This window comes from Protomyctophum parallelum, assembly GCF_964188405.1.
Source record: "Protomyctophum parallelum genome assembly, chromosome: 11".
Taxonomy (NCBI): domain Eukaryota; kingdom Metazoa; phylum Chordata; class Actinopteri; order Myctophiformes; family Myctophidae; genus Protomyctophum; species Protomyctophum parallelum.
The window spans coordinates 22715288-22736550 of NC_139707.1; the positions used below are offsets into that span (position 1 = coordinate 22715288).

General features: G+C 44.2%; 2 protein-coding genes across 3 annotated transcripts in view; both read right to left on the reverse strand.

Moving 5' to 3' along the window:
- Positions 1-2154: 2154 nt before the first annotated feature.
- Positions 2155-3051, reverse strand: LOC310866931 (sodium/potassium-transporting ATPase subunit beta-233-like; the record flags this gene model as incomplete). Its single annotated transcript, XM_083776726.1, has 1 exon — positions 2155-3051. One exon carries the CDS (start codon positions 3049-3051, stop codon positions 2155-2157), a length of 897 nt encoding a protein of 298 aa, XP_083632852.1.
- A 1464-nt stretch (positions 3052-4515) lies between these two features.
- Positions 4516-21263, reverse strand: part of LOC310866856 (hyccin 2) — a 66695-nt gene continuing 49947 nt past the window's right edge. The window contains exons 8-13 of one of the 2 annotated variants that reach the window (XM_083776623.1): positions 21088-21183; positions 18543-18659; positions 14945-15032; positions 13660-13816; positions 12589-12750; positions 4516-9817 (exon numbers count right to left, since the gene is read on the reverse strand). In XM_083776623.1, coding sequence (XP_083632749.1) covers positions 8937-9817; positions 12589-12750; positions 13660-13816; positions 14945-15032; positions 18543-18659; positions 21088-21183 — 1501 coding nt within the window. In that variant the 3' untranslated portion in view covers positions 4516-8936. The remainder of the gene's footprint in view (positions 9818-12588; positions 12751-13659; positions 13817-14944; positions 15033-18542; positions 18660-21087; positions 21184-21263) is intronic. The other variant, XM_083776624.1, reaches the window with a different exon arrangement.

The window sequence follows — 21263 nt, forward strand, 5'->3', positions numbered from 1 at the left end:
CCCGGAAGGGTTGACTCCCACTTTTAGACTGGTTCAGCCCACGGCTTTTTCCAGGCTTTCATCTTTCGCGCAGACGAAATGAAAGCCTGGGTATCGAGGCTACACTCTTCCTTACCCAGGAGTCAGCCCAGCTCCTTATCCAGACATCAGTCATATCAAAACGTGACTATTGTAACTCCCTCCCTACTGGCCTATCCGGCATGCGCACGTAAGCCTCTCTAATTGATCCAAAATGACGCAGCTCGCTTGGTCTTCAACGAGCCAAAATTCTCACGTCTCCGCTCCCTCCATTGGCTCTAAATAATTGGATAATTGAGGAATACCCCATGTCTTCCTCTGTTCTTCCTCCATGTCTTTAATCCTCTTGCAAGAACAGCATTTCATTCCGTTTGTCCGTTTGATGTTCAGCATTGAATCATGCACTTAACAACTGACTAAACAGGGTTTGATAAACCATGTCCCACAGCAAAGGTTACTTGGTAACTGATGCTTGTTTTTGTGGCATGTTTGTGCGCGTTCACAGGGGTGGGCATGCCCGGGTGTGGTATGGGCATGTAATCAGTGTTCACAGGGGTGGGCATGCCCGGGTGTGGTATGGGCATGTAATCAGTGTTCACAGGGGTGGGCATGCCCGGGTGTGGTATGGGCATGTAGTCGGGGCCACCTCCTTGTGACCACTAATGGAAACAAGACATTAGTGTTATGCTGTTAGTATAACCTTTGACTGTACTACATTTACTGTTAACTAACTTGTTAACAAAGTAATCAATCAATCAATCGTGCAGCTCTTATTTCCTGGTTGGGTGGGGTTGATGCATAGAGTATTAAAAGGATAGAGACTGAACTGGCGCGATAGCCCCCCATAGGAAAATCACATAGGAAAACTATTGGTGGAGCGGTTTGTCTAACCCATGTTATGCTTAGCTGTGATTGGACCATGAATTTCAACTTATTTTCTTGAATTACATCCTGTTTTAGTTATTTTTTCCTTTATTGTACTTTTTTTCTATATGCAGTATTTTTTTGGAAAAGTGTAATTTTTTTGTTCTTAATTTAGTTTTTGAAGAAAAAAGGAGAAAAAAAACTTGCACGATGAGGTCCACCATTGGATCCGACAGTTTAGGAGAGTTCATCAACAAGTCGGCGATCAACTTGGCTTCCACTCATTTCAGATTGTTGACCTTCACAATAGGTTGTGCAATGGCTAGAGGAGGTTATTTTCTCCCTCAGTCAGCACCACCCAGGTTGCTCCATCGGCTGCTCATCAGCCAGGGCCTCTCGCCTACAGTAGGTGATCGACAGGTTGGAGGCTTGCAGTTCTCTACCTCTGCTGACTAGATAGACCATGTTGATCATCCTGACCATGCAGGAAGTTGCTTCTCTTCTGCTCCTTTCCGAGCCACCCGTCTGTACTAACAAAACCTCATTCATTTAGGTTCGCTGGCAGATGGGTCTGAATTTGGGGTCTAGCTCCCAACTCTCATAACTCCCAAGGACACTACTGCACATGCGAATGGGCTCCATGGTGTCATGAAAACAGTGTGCCCAAACCAAAGAAAAACCCAGGAGGCAGTTTGTGCTGGGTGAGCAACTTCATTAAAATTAATGGTTGGGGATCTGTCAGATCTGCATGTCCCTTTTATGCCCAAAAAACAGCCTATCCAGATGACTCGGCACCGAACACCACACTCCCTCGAGTCCTCGTTGATGCATGTGCAGAGTCTGCGGGGATGATAGAGGCATCTCCATATATTCTACCAGTATGAGACTATTGGTTGGATCGGTGGTTCTGAACAACCGCCAATCTGATCGACTTGACGCCGGGCACAGACAGACAGACGGACGTACAGAGATTTCAAACATTCATTGTGATAGCAAAGGTCTGGGTTATGGGTTTGAACTCATCATGAACTCGATTTTCAGGATAACAATGAACATAATAGCTAGGCTTCATAACATAGATACTTCTTGGCTGATACGGTATGTGCTCTGCTGAGTGCAAGTAGCCCTCTAGTTTTTATTTATTTATTTAGTAATAGTACATTCTAATCACTGGCGTAAACCGAAAGCCAGTGGATGGATAGCAGTTAAAGGGTAGATCCTGTATATTTATATAAATGTCTTTGTTTGGTTTTTCCAGGAATCTAGTCATGTCTATTCATTGAATACACGGAGCTTAACATCAAAGCGTCCCTGGTAGCGGTCTTTGTCACTGTAGGCAATGTCCTCTCCCAACAATTTGCACTGCATGTGGACGAGCTCATTCTTAGCATCATTCATGTCAACCTGAATGCCCACAAGGGGCTGGAGGTACTGGGGATGCAGCTTTTTGCCATAGTATGGGTAGTAGTGGAGAGGAAAGCCGCCAAGATCTGGATGAAAGCCAAAGTAGTTGATCGCCACAATCTTCCCCTTGTCCTTACCTATTTTGCTTGTGCAGTGGATAGGAATCTGGTTGATGTGAAAATTGGGGAGTGACACATTCTTAGAAGCTTTTGGTGTGTACCTGACAACCCTGTTAAACTTGACAATCAAGCATGGCTTTCCGTCCCTGAAGCCAAATGTGTTGTCATCATTAGACCCGGAGCAGGCTTTCAGCCAACTCCTGAAGAAGCGACAAGCTTTCTTCTCTCCATCTTCGTTGTCGCGATCAATGATTGGTCCAGGTTCTCCAGGTTCTCCAGGTTCTCCACACTCCATGTATTTCAACTCTTCAGTCTGATGTCCATCCTCATATGATGCCAAGAGGTCCTTAATGGCATTGGTGTACTTCTCATATGTATCTCGCTTGTTCATGTTGAAGGAGATCTCCTCTTTTTCGGAGCGTGGGGTGTAGGATAAACCTGGGCGTTCGATTCTGTCTTGATAAGTTGGTTTGATGTCGCTTAGTGTAAACATCAAAATCCGAATGGTCGCAAAGAAGAACATCGCCAAGAATACATAGAGTATTGTGTAGAACACAAAGATCTTAAGCCAGCTGCTGCCTGTGCGGCCCAAGAATGCCTTACTCTCTGAATCCCACACGAAACCCCAAAAGCCTTTATCTGCCATTTCGCTTGATTATCCTCTTCAACCGGAAGTCTTGTACAGAAACACTGAACGGACTAACATTTTGTACCCTGACCCCGTTATTTATATCCCCAAAGTCTTCCAGTTTGGTGCGTCACAGCTGCATGCTGATTGGACATTTGCAGATAAATCACCATGTAAGGAGCCGAGACTGGCGACACACTTTGATCTCGCCGCATAGAGGATGCCTATATGGGCTATAGTTCCAAACATTGGAACTATCCCATTGAGATAGAATGGGCACTAGTGTCACCAGTACCACTCACTTACTAGATTACTCTGGTAAATAGTAGCCAGATGATGTCATCAACATGATGTCTAGTATTGACATAATCTTAGACTAGCCCCATATTTGGGCATGGCCGACATAGAACTCCATATTTGGGTATGCATGTGTTATACATGCAGAGTCCCTCAGGGCTCTATGGTAGTGTATTTCCGTGTGTTCTGTTATTGTGGGGAAAGCATTCGCAGAAAATAGTCGATACAGGATCAGAGCAAACTAAAAATTTTGAACTTTTTGTGCTACTACTACTGATTATGACTATCTTACTTTTTTAAATTCCTAATGGAATCCCAAAGGATTTTTTACTAGGCGATGATGTTTCAGAGATGTGTTGGTCTCAAGGAGGTTAAAATAGAATAAAATAAACTTGTAATGTTCAATGTGTCCACTTGAGGGAAACAGAGAAGGCAGAATGAAAAACTGAACCTCATCACATTCTGAATCACATACAAACAAATCAATATTATCTAGTTGAATAATTCATTAAGAATTTAAATAATTCTTGGTTGACATTCAACAGTAAACGTCTGGGTTTCCGAGGCTAGTACTCTAGTTACTAGAGGGTGGTGATACTGATTGGCAATAATATCATAGAGCACAGTATGATTGACAGATGTTTGTCCTATAGGTTAGGCACACTTACTGGTGCTTTTGTTTGACAGTATGTAGCATAATTGTAATTGGGCTTCATATCAAAGTATTATTTATTCATTTGGCATAATTATATTAAAGTATGTCCCCATCATATGCTTTAAAATATTTTTCAGCTCATCTCAAATACCCTGCTTACCTACTGGTATAAATACTATTTAGCCATTAGTTAAAATAAGTCTACTGTTGATGCTTTATATATACGGTATATCAACAAAAGCTTAGCCAACAAATGGCATTAACTGACAGCCCTGCCCCTCTGCCTCACTGTAAGCTAGAGGGAAGCCTCTGTGATGGCAGAGTGGAGCAGGCCTTCAGCCCAATTGTGCTCACCTGAGGTGGGTGTGGCTTAGGGGACTATATAGGGAGCTCTCCTGGCTGCAGCTCACTCTTCTCTGTCCTCCCTGCAAGCAGGACTGCCACCTGGCTCAAGGGCCTGCATTTTTTGCCAAACTTTAGGCTATTCAAGAACTTGACACCAAACCACAAGCACATGTCCCTTACGGCACAATATTTATTCAACAATATACAGATCAATTTCTCTCTACATCTCAGAATGGTCACCATTTTTAATAGTCGTCTTGCTTTCACGCTTTGTACATTTATTTACAAGATTTAAAATAAGTCTTTCTTTCCATGTATACAACATCAATGGTACAGTGTTTTCACATCTTTAGCTTCCGATTTGAAGCTTCTAGATTTGATTAATCATCATCAAATTATATTTTGTTTTCCATACACTGACATCTCTGAGCCACAAAGCAGCACATTGACATGCACCATGAGTCCAGTCCCTGTGGGAGCCGCAGCGTGGCTCTGTGGGAGTCTGATGACTAATGCACAACGATAGATGATCCTCTGGTTTGACACCACACAAGATGGTGTGCCAGAAAGTCTCTTCTCTACAGCACCTCAACAGTGGGTGCACTATGAACGGACCGAAAACATGGCGCTGTTGACATCTCACACTTGAAAAAATAAGTTCAAATGCTTGCAGAACTCTGGTGTCTGAACCCTCCTGCCCCAGAGGTTCAATAATGACAAAATGGGAAAAAAAAACAAAAAAATAAACATGTTGCATAGAATCAATTCGGACCTCAAAAACAGAAATTTTAATGCTGCCAGATTTGTTTTAAAAGAAAGAAAAGCATTGAGTTGTGACCGCTTAGATTTACTACTTTTGAAGAGACTAAAACCCTGCATTGAGTGTATAGACAACATCTATCGCTATATCTTATCGCTTAATAACTGGAGAGGTTGTTAAAGACTGGAATAAAGTGCATCATACTGTATGAAAACAAACCCAACACATACCACATGCAGGGCAGGAAACCAACATTTTATTCAGCCATCAGTCACAGACACAGTAGCTAGTGGAAAATGAAATTCACCAGCCACGAGGGGGCGTCTGGGTGGGGTGAGGGGAAAGGTTCCTGCCTACTACTGTAGAGACGAACACGTCTTCACGGGTGGGAAGCCGGAAGGAGGGGGATCTCTGTCACTGCACTAGTACAGACTCCTACAGGCTGGTCGTGCCACCTGTTAAGCACGAAGCGGAACTGGGAGGGATAAGCGTGTTCCTCCACCCACAGGGTTGGCACAACTTGGCAGTGAAAGGGACTAACTAGTAAATAAATTGTGTGTGGTGGTGGTGGGGGGGGGGGCAGACCCCTAACACCCCACCAGACAGATGGTCACTTGCCACAGTTAAGTTTGTTTGTTTGTTGGACAGACAAACCAGCAACAGTTCAAATTTACCAGCAATTATTGGCTGGCTTGGTGGCTAGTGTTAATTTCCCACCCTGGTCACATGCATTTTAACACAAGACACAAGACAGATATTCTTCCATCCATTACACCACGTTGACAATACAGTGTCACATGGTGCCATTCACCTTGGGTCAGGGACACAGATACGTCACCAGCTCGAACAGCAAAAGGAGCCACTCAACTCACAGCATAATACAGCAGATGAGGACATTATTACCAAACACAGGGGTGACAGACATGTGCGTGCGTGCATATGGACACTACAGCATTGCGTACTGGGAGCCTTGTCATATACAGGTACTGTTCAACTCCCTTGTTTGGGCAGTCAGCAAAGCAGTGGGGGACCGTGCAGCCTAATTTATACTTTGAAAATAATAATAATTATTATTATTATCAAGACCATCAAAGTACAAATTAGACCTACTGATGAGGTCTAATAACCAGTGCATTGTGATCCGTAAATGATATGGCGCATGCGCGCGCACGCACACACACACACACACACACACACACACAGCAGTAGCTTATGACGTCTCGAATGATCACCGTGGACCAGTGACTTTTCTATACATACAACGAATCCATTCATCCATCTTTTATAGAAGCATACTAAGCTAGAAATGTAAATGCCAATACATAAACCTGACATCTAGACACATCAACTGAAAGCAAAGCTTCATTGTGATTGTGAAAGCACTTTTTAACAACCATACTATATGCATTTTGCCTTGAATTATACACAGCAGAAAGAAAACAAAAGTACAGTGGGGCTGCATGTAAGGGCACATTTAGCTGTGAAACCAAACCTCACTTCTTGTCCTTTAACATTTGACATAAGACTAGTAAACAGAAAGATAAAAAATTAAATTAGGCAAACAATATTTTAATTAAGACACAAACAGGATTTCATGAAGAGAGACTGTGTATTGGCACATTTGGCTAGGAGCCTGTGACAGGAACAAGACTGGGTTTGGCTTGCTGGCTGGTTTCAGGAAGTGGCTGAAACAGCAGTGCTTCACAGCGCACAATGCATGCAGACAAGCAACACTACGTTCAATTCACGCAGGCTGGAGAGTGCACTACAGAATGCTTGCTAGTGCTGTGCACAGAGATAGGCATTTTAACAACAGACAACATCCATGCATATCTGGGAGGAAAATTGCACTTACACAAAAATCATGACTATGAAGAAAATCTGGATATTTTAAGGGAATGTTAAAATTATGATAATTCAATTTAGGTGTTTTTAATAACATTTACAGGAAGGACAAGGACATTATTATTATTATTTTCTTCAAACCTGAATGAAGACAGATCAAACTTTTATCTTGCGTCAAAAATGTTGTGCATAATGTGGTTGAACTAAAGCACGAGGACTTGCTAAAACACATTGACAACTCCTCACGCATACAGATTATACAGTGTCCTTACAGTAGTGTCTGAAACTGTTTTGGTCCCCACTTCTCCTTCCCAACCTGTACAATTCTCCAGTGTTTGCTGCTTCAGAGGCAATGGGAAGTTAATCCACGCCTCAGACCAGAATGTGTGTGAATACACAATGAGGTAGAACAAAATATTTTCATGAGCATCCAATCAAGGTAGACAACATGATGTCAATAGTGACCGAAACGAGTAGTGACCATTAGCAACCAGAGAGGGTGACATTTCACTCACAATCCAAAAAAATAATAATCATGGTCTTGGGTAGAATCACCCATCAGCTATATCTGTAAGAAATACTGGGAGGGGAGGGGGAGGGAGGGCATCCCCTCCCGTTACTGGGCAGGGCCTTTCTTACCCCTCCCCTACTGGGCGGGGTTTCGTGCAAAAATCATACACGGCCACATGAAAATCCAAGTGCTTTCAGATGTAAGGACCAAACAATAATATAAAAAAAACATCACCATCTAACTTTGATTCATTCTTTGAAGTCATTGTCTTGCACTTAATCTTATTTGTTAATATATTAATAGTTTTATTTTTCTCCTTCTCCTTTCTATAATTTACCAACATAATTTTCATTGTAGTTTCTTCAAACCTGACGAGAAGTTACCAGAGGACCTCAAAGAAGATTTGATTAATTGCCATGATTAACTGTCATGCTTGGGTCTCTGTAAGCTGCCCAGCAGCAATGCCATCCCAACATTTTGTCCATTTGTTGGGCTTAGAACTGACATGGTCGACCGCTCGGTTTGACACATTCCAGTTTAATTCCATAACAGCATCAATAGTTTGAAAATGACCAGAGATCAAATGTGTAGAATTCATTACAAAATAAAATTAAGCTTACAGTATGAGGTAAAAGCCTAGAGACCGACTTGGGTCCAGGTCAAAATCAAAGCATGTCATTAAAATGAAGGAAAAAAATATAAATAAATAAATGACCTACTGTCTTTGGATTGTGATTATGCTTGCTTGCAAACATATTTAAAGCAATCATGTCCATAAAATTATTTGTCAAATGAAACATTTAAAAAACGAACAGAAAAAGAGAACAGGGGAGGGGACATAGTCATCAGGTCAGATTCCATGGGACCAGGAATTAACAAGAGAAAGAACAATGATCCTCACTCTTCTTCACATGATGAGCAATGGCAAGTCTTATTGCTGATTACAATACAAAATGGACTGATTCAGTCAGGAACTCAACTTATCTGAAATGATACAGGTCCTCAGGTACTGTGTTCTGTTTGCTCTCACTAACCCCCACATGCTTATTCTCTGGGTCCTGTGAAGGCTTGTTACAGGAGCAATGCTCAGTTTGGTCAAAAGGGAGAATGTGGGTGGACTAGGGAGCTGTCCAAGTCTACCGACTGACATTTTACAATTGTGTGCCTTCTTTGAAGCAGATCCTACCCACCCTTCCACCCACATCCAGTGACTGTAGACGATAGCTTCTGAGGATGACGACAAAGACCACTCCTCTCTGCACGTACATAAACACGGACACACACACATACACACAAAGACACTCAGTCAAAGTAACCAGCGTAGGTAGGTAGGTAGTAGATGTCTATGGTGTGTTTCGTATACCAGACAAATACCAGAGTGGAGGGGTGTGCGTGCGTGTGTGTGTGTGTGTGTGTAGAGGAAGTGTGCAGGTTGTTAAATAGTATGTGTGATTGTGTGTATGAATACCTGCATCACCCTCATCCCCATATTACACCTGCGATATGATCTGCATGTTGAAGCTGGGGGAGCGCGACTGCTTGGTGAGGGGCGCTCCGGGGGAGAGCAAGTCCTGGGCCTCCTCCGGCCTGACAAAGTGCTCCTCCTGCAGGCTGATGGTGGAATGGCGGTGGGAGCCGCCGCCGGCGAGTCCCCTGGCCACCTCGGAGCTCCGGGCGCCACCCACCTCCTCCCCTCCTCCTTTGCCGTTCTTCCCGCCGCCGTTCAGATTGAGGCTCATGCAGTCAAAGGACTTGCTGGACGACGTGCTGCCAGTCCGTACCAGCGCGTGGCCCGTGGGGAAGCTCAGGTGCTTCTTGATGGGGCTGAGTTCGATGGTGTCCAGGTCGACGCTGACCCGCGGGGTCTGCTGCTGCAGCTGCCTCGGGTGGTGCCTCCTTGGCGGGGCTTGGGGTTCCGTTGGCGCCTCCTGCTGCTGCTTCTCCGCCTCCCGCTGCTGCTTCTCCGCCTCCCGCTGCTGCTTCTCCGCCTCCCGCTGCTGCTTCTCCGCCTCCCGCTGCTGCTTCTCCGCCTCCCGCTGCTGCTTCTCCGCCTCGCGCTGCTGCTTCTCCTCCTCCCACTGCTGCTTCTCCGCCTCCGCCTCCCTCTCCTTCTCCTTCTCCTTCTCCCTCTCCCTCTCCTTCTCCCTCTCCTTCTCCCTCTCCCTCTCCTTGTCTCGAGACAGGCGGGACGTCACTGCTTTCTTGAGGCTGCTGCCGCTGCCCTTCAGGCTGCCCCCTCTGGTGGCCGTGCCGCCGGTGCCGCCTCCCTTGGTGCCGCTGGGCTGGCTGCTGTTGGACGCCCCCGAGGAGAAGCCCTCGTCCGGGTCGTTCACATTGAACGAGTCCTCTCCGCCGCTCATGCCGTCGGCTTCTGCCACACGTGCAACCACATGAATGGACACGCACATGCGCACACACACAGAGACACAAAAATAAAGAATAGCGTGATAGACAGAGAGGTTAGGGGTTCAGATTTAGGAAAAGGTCGAGTTTGACACAGATGTCGAGTGATCTTGTTAATGAAAAGTTTAAAGAATAACAATGCTTCACTTCAACCTCATCCCGAGTACAGGATATAGACTCTTCCAAAAGTTCAAGCTCATGAAAAATGACTACCTGGTTCACCGTCTCAAATAGGCTAAATCTACCATCAACAGAAATACTTACCTCTCTCTCAAGGCCAATTTATATTAATTGAACAACAATAAAAACAAAGTATACTTTTCACTATAATCCTTGCAAAGGACAAAGCTTTAGATCTTCATTCTCAGTCATTTTAATCACAAAAGCAAGAGTCAACCCCTCATTAAACTGGATGATTGATAAATCATGTTCATAATGTGGGATAAATGAGGGGACAAAATTAGATGGCTCATGGTACATGTTAGCCTTGAGTCTCGTCATCATGTTCCAACTCACTGAAGATTTCCATTTACCACCTCTGTTGCCATATTTGGAGGTTTCACTATAAAAATATATTACAGTAGTCTAGTTTAGTGAAAGTGCTCATTGTTTCTGAGCGGAAATTACATAAAATCAAGATAAACACATTCTCATGATCAACTGTGGGGAAAAAGCCAGGCACCAGACAGGCATAAATTGATAACATTGTTTTTATAATCCATCAATGGGTCCACGGTCTGAAAGCTGAAAGAAATTGAAGAAACTGAAACAGGCACAGGGAAGGAAAAGTATAAGCCAAGTTAAAAAGCAGAAAAAGGAAGGATCAACCATCTCTCTCCATCATGCAGTGCTGGGGCAAGCAAGACTGGACCTCAGGTCACCAGCAGTCAGTCAGGGCACCAGAGAGTGTAAAGAATAAAAAACATAAATAAAGAGAGGAAAGGGATAGGGCTTGGAATGACATGCGCACGAGGAGTAAGACGAGAAATACAATGCTGTCCCTGCCACACTCTGAATGGACTAGTCGTCCCAATCTAAGGAAAGCGTTTTGGCCAGTCCACTCCACTCCACCTCTCATAAGATCGATAGCACTCCATTAAAAAGGGACAGACAGAGGCCGAATGGGCCAGTCTGCTAGCCATTGTCACAGTCCGTACTAATCCCCATCGCAACAAAAAGAGTAACCAAAGGTTTTGTGTTCTAAGTGTTACAAATCAATTTAACCACATGAACCCTAGCTTCACCATTCTGCAGAAAACATTCAGAGAAAATAGCAGATGTAGAAGCTCACAATGCGTCACACTGTGGCTGAGCTATTTTATTTTGCAGAGATCTGGTGTAGAGAAAAAAAGGAGTGTAACAAATAGTAGACCAGGGTCCTCCAGAGCTCTCTATACAGTCTATAGGGTTTGAGCATGTTCGTATCTTTCTAAATAAGAGAATGAGTTCCTCAAACAATTCAATGAATTGTGTACTTTTGAAAAGTGTTCACACAGTGGTCATCTTTGTCAAGATATCAGGCGCCACAGTTCCCAAATAGCTAGTCGTCATAGTTCCACGATAATGAAACTGAACCTAGAGGAATCTTCTTCAAAACAAATTAATTTCATTCGAGCAGCATGGGCAGGACGAGGGGATGACAATTTGACAGAAACTGACTGGAATAGGTTGACTTTCAATCATGACAATATATCTTACTGTAATGCCAGTGATCGCACACACTGATCTGGACGCTATAATAGAGCACACTATTGGATTTGTTTAATGGAACATAAAAGGAGTGCAGGAGCTGAGCATTCTACTTGTCCAAACTTAGTAGACTGTCTTCCTTTCTTTAATACAACGGGTTAATTTCTCCTTTTCAATGTTCTCAGCTTGTTGTCACATGCACATGCTTTGAGGCACGAGGAAGGGGATCATTCTCACTCACTGAGCTTTATGCTAAACTGAAACGAAAATAGAAAATAACATATAGCATAGCTGAACTCAAAATTGGCAAACAAGCAGATTGTCATAATTTGGAAAAACTAAACAAACACAGATTTCAGCTCCCGGCAGGATGGGCATAGCAGCTGGTTACTCATCATGGCCAGGGTGATCTAAGGTTTGTTGTGACACAGTGCGGCCACCTGGGGTAGCAAAGAAACAACAATTGTGCTTTTATGAGTTTTGTGGGACAATTGTTTTGAAAATTAACACTATTTAAAGTGTTCACTGCAAACATTATTCTACTACGGTCTCCCTCTGAGTCTAAAGGCATTCACTGACAGACGAGCCCAAAGGATGGGGTCAAGTAGCAGGTCGCACACCGCACATGCTCAGTGAGTGACAAGGGCAACACACTCTGTGGTGGCTTACATGAGACACGGCACGGTCAAAGAGCGAGGAGGACATGACATGATGGTAGGCCCATGCAAAAATGGCCTCGAACCACACTTCCTGCAAACCCAGAATAGACTCTTCCACTCTCCGTACAATTTATAGTGATCTGGTAGTGTGTAGGGGGGAGGGTTGTTGAGAAAGAACTCAGATAAGACTGGATGAGTTAGTATACTCTGGGTCAGTGAAGAGGCAGCCGTAATAATGGGAACAGCGTCAATGTTCAATCAGAAACCCCCGAGTCGGGGAAGAGGGGAAGGAAGCGGAGGGACGGATAGGTAGAGATTTGGAGGGGTGGCACCTCCTCGTGAGAACCCTCCCTGTCCCTGTGCATGTGGCATATCCTCCCCTGTCCCCTACCCTCGATCGTGACGGGGGGCACGACGATGCTGCTGCCGCCGCTGTGCTGACTTTGAGCCTGCCCTCCTCTCTCGGGGTTGGCCACCGGGTACCGGGGGTGGGCGTGGCTCGGAGGATTGACGACGAGGCTGAGCTCCCCGGTGCTTGAGTAGTCAAAACAATCTGGGAGTCAACGACACAGATGGGGGGACAGGTGTTCCTTTAGTGGCAGCGAAGCCTCGTCACAGTCCACTGGGATGACGCCGTCCTGGCCTCGATCCATAACTGACTCATGACATACAACAACAGACTTGTTTTTTGTTTTGTTATGGAAGCCGATTGGTTTGATATTTTGATATCAATGGATAACGAGAAGAAAATATAAAAAATGATTTAGGTGAGTTGATACTTCAGTGATGAATCTGTTGGATGAGATATAGAGCGGACTGAGTGAAGCATCTAGAGGCACCTTTTTTGTCTTGAGCTTCTTGATGGTAGAATTCTTATTCTTACGCATCCATTCGTAGTAATGACAGAAAGCAGAGCACACACACACACTCATTCATAGTAATGACAGAAAGCAGAGGACGCACAGTCGCACACACGCACACAGAGACAAAACGAGCAAAGAGCGGTGCGCCGGTGACTGGAACAACGTTGGCACAACATATTGGCACAGAGACCACATTGATCATGGTTACATAACTGACATGAAACACTTGTTGGACAGCGCTCATGAGGAGAGTGGATAAAACACAGAACGGTTTTCCTTCACAGAGATTGGGAGGAAGTCTGTTAGTTAAAGTGATCATAGTAAAAACATTGCACCCCTGGTTCTAGTCTCTCAAATCCTTTCTGTACTTCTCGGCATTAATCTATGTATTTACATACATGGCTCCAATCATCTTGTAGCGTTATAGAGTTCACGACTTCTATATAAAACAATTTGAACTAATCACCCCCCGTGAGTACGATTGGACGTTATTTATCCTGATCACCACCCGTCGGCACCAGTGAGAGCACCACAACCATCCACAGGACACTGTGCTTTAAGTGGAGTTACTACTGGGGCGTTAGAGAGGTGGGCCTTACCCTCTCTCTTCCAGCGGTGTCGGCGTATGGAGGCGGTGGTGATGGCCGAGATGGAGATGCGTCTGACGGTGGGGGTCACCTCGACCTGGAGCACCTTGCGCCCCCGCTTCTCCTCGGGAGCGCTGGCGGGCAGCGAGCTCTTCATGGCATTCCCTAGCTGAAAGGTGCGCACGCACACACACATGCACACAGACAAGGGCAAACACAGACACACACGCATGCACACAGACAAGGGCAGACACAGACAAACGGATATGTAAACATACTGTAGATCACAAGACAACTCAATGTCCTCCACACTCCCTTATCTAGCATCAGGGCCGGAGAGTGTGGAGGGCAGCAATTCAGAGGAATACAACATTAGAAAATGTAATTATCTTTCCATGAATTCATTTATAAAAGCATGCAGACATGCCTACGCAAAGAATACAGCACTGCAATTCAATCAGTGGTTATTGCTTTAAAGTCAGGCTCCATGTTGGACGGAAGACAAAAGCACTCGACCGAGACGGTCTGTAGAATCTGAACATGCGATGGGAGATATGGTCAGATTTCCAATGGGACCAGTATATCTTACAGGAGATCCATCTATGCAATGGTGATTTGTGACTGGGGTTCTTAGGATCATGGGGGATGCAAAGGTAATCACTTGACCTGTGTCCACTGACAGTCTACAGGTATATCAGTGATTCTCAAGAAATGTATTAAAAAAAAACTTCAAGGACCCCCAGTTTGATATTCATTAGGCCATAACATGAAACTCTGCAATTGGAAACAAATGGACCCAGTCCATTTGTAAACTGTACTGTACAAATGGAACCAAATGGAGAACAGTAAGGGACCGGGTTCAGTTGGTCACCATTAATCACTGGAGAGTCATCAACTAAATGATTGATGGGGTCCCAGTGGGGACCCCCTGGAACCCCATCAAGGACCCCCTTCTTAACCCATTTTGAGCGGCAACCCCTTTTGGTGTTTTAAGCATTATGTTATGCTTTAGCTGTTAAGAAAATAGCAGATCTACAAGCTCATAGGGTGGCACCGAGTGCCGCGCTATGAACTTGTAGGTCTGCTATTTTTGAAAAATCGTGAAAATCTTTTGAATATATATTCTTTCAGAGTGAACATTTTTAACTCAAATCTTTGCTTCTGGGAGGTCACTGGAACAACATCTTTTCAGATGTGGGTCGGTGGCCAATTACCACTGATACAGAAACATGAGGTTTCGTCAGGCCTAAATGGGTTTAAGTGAGGTCCTTTCTATTAAGGTGGTATAATCGCTTACCAGGAGGGGCTGGGAGTAAAGTTCTAGCTGGGCTCTGTACAAGATGTCCTCCAAAGCATCTCTTCCAGTCTCCCACTCGCCATTGTATCTGCACACACACACACACACACACACACACACACACACACACACACACACACACACACACACACACACACACACACACACACACACACACACACACACACACACACACACACACACACACACACACACACACATCTTTTTTGATGTCTGAAGCACATATCCTGGTCTATTATTATGAGTTATTGAATAAGGCCCTAGGCTAGCAGCGAGACAAGAGGGAAGCAGATGTTGTTCAGGCAGAGCAACCAGCACTTCACTCTCACTTCACTGTATGCCCAAAGGATATCTGTTTTAGGGATGCAACAATACATTATTTTCTAACGATTATGCTATCAATGACTTTCTTGATTAAGAGACTCATTGAGAAGCATGTTTCGTATCAAAGAAAAACAAATAGTCCATCAAATTGATTAGTTTGATTAACCACTTATATTATGTTATTTTGGCAACTTTAGATTTAACTTACCCGGTATTATTGATAATTGTAAATTCAATTAACTGTTGAACCCAAATCAGTTTTACTGATCAACACAATGAGGAAATAACAGGGCATTATATAAATGTGTTTGGAGTGAGGACGGATGAGATCAGAAACACAAAAGTAGGAAAACATCAAACTAGACATGAATGGGAGCTGTGTGTCGAAAGCCCCATCCTGACGTCTACAGTATGACGTATACCGGTAATCGTTATGAATCTGACGCCACATCATGGCAAGGTGTGAGGGCTGTGATCCCAGCCCCACAGTGAGATAAGACTCCTCTAACCCACACTCGCATTTGCATTCTACTCTAACCTCTAGTATTGACATTTGCAATGATTATATTATATTATAATGCATAAAACAAAATCAGTATTTGAAAATGGCTTGGTGACAATATGCACTGTTGTACTAATGTTCTGTTCTTTATTCAGTTTCTGAAATGGCAACATATGGGGCAGGGGGTGGAGTCAGCTGTGATGCAGAGGACCATACAAACATACTCCATTGAGAAGGGGGGAATTAGGAATTGTTTAGGGATTGCTGTTGGCTCTAATTGCTGTCCACCCCTTTGTGTATTTATTGGTTTGGTCCACCACTATATAAGTCTCCCTCATGTGTCATTTGAAAAGAGGTCTGTTGGTTGAGTTCATTTCCTGTTTGGTTCCACATTATTTTAATTTAAGTTATGTTATGTTGACCTCAAGGGCCCTACAACTACAGTTGTTGAAGTTTTGGTTAATTATTTGCTACTTTTGACATTAAACCAAACTTTGAGTTTGGTTTGGACCTGTGTCATCTTTAAGCTTTGACTGCTCGGTCCCTCACACAAGGTTTCAACCTGATCTGAGCCACATTGACTTCCAATAGAACATTAAACTTATTAAAATAATAAGATATTATATGCCAGAAAGAGAATGTGTGACGTCATACCATTGACAGAAATATCGGTGGAACCTCACAAGATGGAGCCACCTGTCCATTGAACTAGAGTTCTCAACGGACCTGAAAATAAAGGCTTTGTCGGTCCTAACTGGGCCGGCCATTTTAGGCCCGACCCGGCACTAAAACCTCTGGCACAATCGGGTTGGGCAGAATTTGAGAACTCTATCACAGATTAAAAGTGAAATGCCAGTCAGCACCACCTTTATAATAGATAAATACACAAACAGACTTATTATATATTATCAAAAAATGCAATATATATATATTTTTTTTCATGGAGCCTAAAGCCCAAACCACACCAAAGGGTCAGGACAAAACAGCTTTAAACCGCACCAATGCAACTCATTGAGTTGCATAGAGTGGTTTACCTTAAAAAAACGTTTTGTCCAAACCTGACCCTTTGGTGTGGTTTGGCCAGGCCCGAAAAACGTCAGGTCGGGTCTTCTTAAAAATTCATAGTACATGGTAAGGTAACATGCCTATTCAGAGAATGGCAGATGAAGGAAATGGCTGCAACAAAAGAGCAACACATTTCCTTTGATCTTATGCCAGCACACGTAGCGTGGCCACACGCACGTGCACACAGATAAATCCATGGGTTTCTTTAGGCCACCTCTATCTCTCTCTCTCTCTCTCTCTCTCTCTCTCTCTCTCTCAGGTGAAGAGCACTGCCCAGTCCCATCACGGGACCCATCACTGAGGAGGAGCAATCATCCACTCTAATCTGCTTTGCAACGACCGTCTAGGGGATGAAATAACCTACTGCTGCCGATCTAATCAGCCCATGCACAAAGAAGCTGCCATCCTCAGGAGTTTGTTAGCAAAAACGGTCTGGGACAATCTCAGTTTTTTTTTGTCTTGTCAATATCGACCAGTGGTTTTCAAACTTTTTGTGTCCTAGGCACACCAATGGGCATGTCAAAATCTCAAGGCCGCCGTAGAGGTTCCACCATGTTTAACGTACTTCCAAAGTGTTGTACATTGTTTAAGTCAAAGATTTCATAATGGTAAATAATGAACTTTGGCTAAAAGCATGCATTTAATCCACCACCACCATCACTTGTTTACAGCCTGTCAGTCCCTCTCTCCCGGCATCTGAAACACAAAACTGTCATGGAAGTTGGCTAGTTCCTCTTCAAAATAAGAGCTACTTGTAATGATTAGTCAACACTAGTTTTATTTCTTAAGTGAACTTAGTCATTTGTAGCACCCTGAGAGATAATGCTTTGAATGGGACCAACCAATCTCTGTCATGACTGTGTAACGATGTGTGATCGATCATCTGACAGGCCGGGCCCCTCGAGTCACGGCCCGGGGTGAAGTCACACCCCCATCTCCCCCGGTAGGCCCGCCCATGGCCCAGGCTCTGGACAGGGCCCCTGCCCAGGCTCCATATATGGAGCTGGCCTGTTCTGACATCACAAATTTGCCTGGGCTCTGGACCTGGTCACCTCTATATCTCCATATATGGAGCTGGCCTGTTCTGATGTCACATCACCTCATATTTGGGCATGCCTGACACAGAACTCCATAATAAAGGGACACAGAGAGACGGATACAGAAATCTCCATATGAGCATAAAAGGGACACAGACAGATGGGTTGTAACGGATACTCTGACGCGGGTACAACTTAAAGTATTGCATAGCCGGGTGGGGCATGGATCTCCAACTACCATCGTTACCGACTCGGTGCTCTACAGCCGGGCACCGGTCTAGTGTCACAAAATCCCAAAGCGCGTGAGACAAGTCTGTGTGACTTGTCTAACGACACACTGTTTGAGAACCACTGATCTAGACTATTCTATTCTAAACCATAGTCAAAAGTCAAAAGGGAGCTTTGGCTATACTCATCAATAAATACTGAATGTGTTGACAAGGTATTCCTGTAAAACCTAGTTCAAACCGAATATTTGTGATTAAAATGGTTTTAGAACATTGTTGCCAATTTGCAAAATATTTTCTACTGTATATAAAAATATTTGATTAGAATAATCTTTTATTTTTAATAATCGATTAACTGTTGCACCCCGAAATGCCATAATTGCTTGGTTTAAGACAAGTGAACATCACCAACGAATACGTACATGGCATGGTAGACGGCAGTTAGCATCTGAACCATGAATTCTGGGTCCAACAGCACACGATTACATGGTTCCCTCCACAATTTCTGCTGCTGCCGAGGGAAGCCGCAGACACACAACCTGGAATGAATGAACACACACGCACATACAGTTAGGGAGGTCATACTGAATCAAGCATTAACACACACAACATTTGTTGCTATTGACAGTTATACTCATCCTATAAATTAATGCACGCCTTTGCACGCTCTTTTCATCCACCAGGTGGCACTCAGCCACCCAGAAGGAGAAATGTTTGATAATTGTCTCCACCAGGCCGAAGGCATGGGGAGAGAGTATGTTTTGCACTCCGTCCGTCCGTCCGTCCGTGTGTGTGTGTGTCCGTCCGTGACCAGCTAATCTCGGCCACCGTTAACCCGGTCGATGCCAAATTTTGCACACACACTCCCTGGATGCCAAAGATGAACCTCTGCCCCAAACTTTCCAGAACGGCCTGTTATAGCGCCACCAGGAGGCCGCTTTGTGCAAAACTAGTTTTTGCACAGTACACCTACAGATTTTGTCCAAACATCACGCAAATTGGTACACAGTCTCTCTAGAGCCATTCAACGAAAAGGGTCTTTCAGATTTCTCAGACTCCATCCTGATTGGTTAAGATTGGCTTCCAAATTTCACAGGAGTGCTCAGTTTCAAACAAAATGCTGCAAATCATGAACACATCGCGTGATTTCCGTGAAATTGTGCACCCACATTCCCACTAGGCCGAGGACAAAATGCCACATGAACAATTTCAACTCAGCCTCAAGGTGGCGCTATAACTGGCCGAAAAGTGTTTTTACCTCTAACTGCACGGATCTGTGGATAACCTGGTGGAGACCTGTGCCCAGAAGGGCACTTTTTCTAGTTACAGATGTGAAATGCTAAAGACTAATTTATGGCCTGTCACATGGTGGTGTCACACACCAAAAGCAGCAGGCTTACAAGCCCACAATCTGTGATGCGTTGTGGGCTTGCAGTTTTAGATCAGCTATTTTTACAAATCCGATTTAGTAGGATGTTGTTATTGTAAAAGAATGTATTCTCAATAACCATGGAACATTAGTCACTTACCGAATAAGGTAAACAAAAAGGAAGAATATTAATCAAACAAACAGAAATGCATGCATAGCTATCATACTCCGGGAGGTCGGACGAGATTAACTGATGAAATCCTCAGGGTCTACAGAAACTCAGTGGGGCTTTTTTGAGAGAGAGAGAGAGAGAGAGAGAGAGAGAGAGAGAGAGAGAGAGAGAGAGAGAGAGAGAGAGAGAGAGAGCATTGTTGTAGCGTTCTGCATTCTTTATGGTCTCAGTGTGTTGCCCGTCTAGACATCGCTACAGTAGCTCCAGGCAATGTGTTTGTTCGGTCCAAATTAGGGAAGTCTTCATATCCTGGGTTGTCTGCACGGCGGGGTGGTGCAGTCTCTCCCACATCAAGAACTCACATTATGAATACCAGAGTGATGCCTTCTGCTGCCTCCTGAGTACGGCAAGTCACTCTACCAGAAGCAAACGCGCATGCAGGAATCCTATCCAACATACAGCACTGGCTTAACTTTAGCCACTCCAATTTGAGTTTGTGATGGATTTTTGCCAGTAGCTTGTAAAGCACCTGGACTACATTTGCACGCACCACTATGATGACCGTAAAGACGGCCATGCATAAAAACCCCTACTCTCAACGACGCAACGCAGAGCGAGTGGCAACAGAAGCTAATGTTATGAGCTAACTGGAGCTATGGAAGCCATAACAAAACACAGTGAGTGAACCAACAAGAGAACGGCGGAAACTAACAAAAACGGGCGCTATACAAGAGCTTGTTGCACCTTACTGTGCAACGAGCTCTGTTGCAGTTATGACTGAGTCATTATTGTTTGTCAATAGTAGGCAGCAGACTCTTGTGCCTATTGGTGGTGTGTGTATATAGTATATTGTTTATCTGACCTCAGAACCCACCTGGTATTGATAATGTTCAATTTACAGTCAGGTTAAAAGGTCATGATCCTCTTACAATGGCCAGGGGAGCCGGACTGGAAAATGACAAGGGGGACCTTAATGTGGGCGTGGCCAGATGGTGACGTAAATAAGTCCACTATGAGATTAGCTCAAGACTAGTGTATGGTAATTAACTACAATAAAGACCACATGGTAAATGTGGTTAAACTAAAGGGAAATGGGAAACTGGTACCTTTCAATAAGCATGGGACAGCGCCACGGACAATGGCGCTATACAAGCCAATTACTACATTCTGCTGTAAACAGGACATATTTGTGTACTGTACTCTGTGGCCACAAGGTACAGTACGAGGTTTAAACTCAGTTCTGTGATGGTAAGTAATGAAATAAGAAGAGGAAAAGAGAGAGTCTAAAGGACTGAGTCAAGAGGAAAACAGTTGTGAACATTGAGACAATGCATGAAGTTACTGTGTGTGTGTGTGTGTGTGTGTGTGTGTGTGTGTGTGTGTGTGTGTGTGTGTGTGTGTGTGTGTGTGTGTTTATTGTCCTCACCGTGAACTCATTCTGCATACAGCCTGATAGGAGGAGAGGGGCATGTAAACGACGGCAGAATTGTAGCACAGCATCAGGAAACACAGCACTTCAAACCTGGCACCAGGGTGACAAACAACAGAGGATTCCAGTCAAAAAATAAAGTAACTGAATTAACAAAAGAAATGTCACTGCCG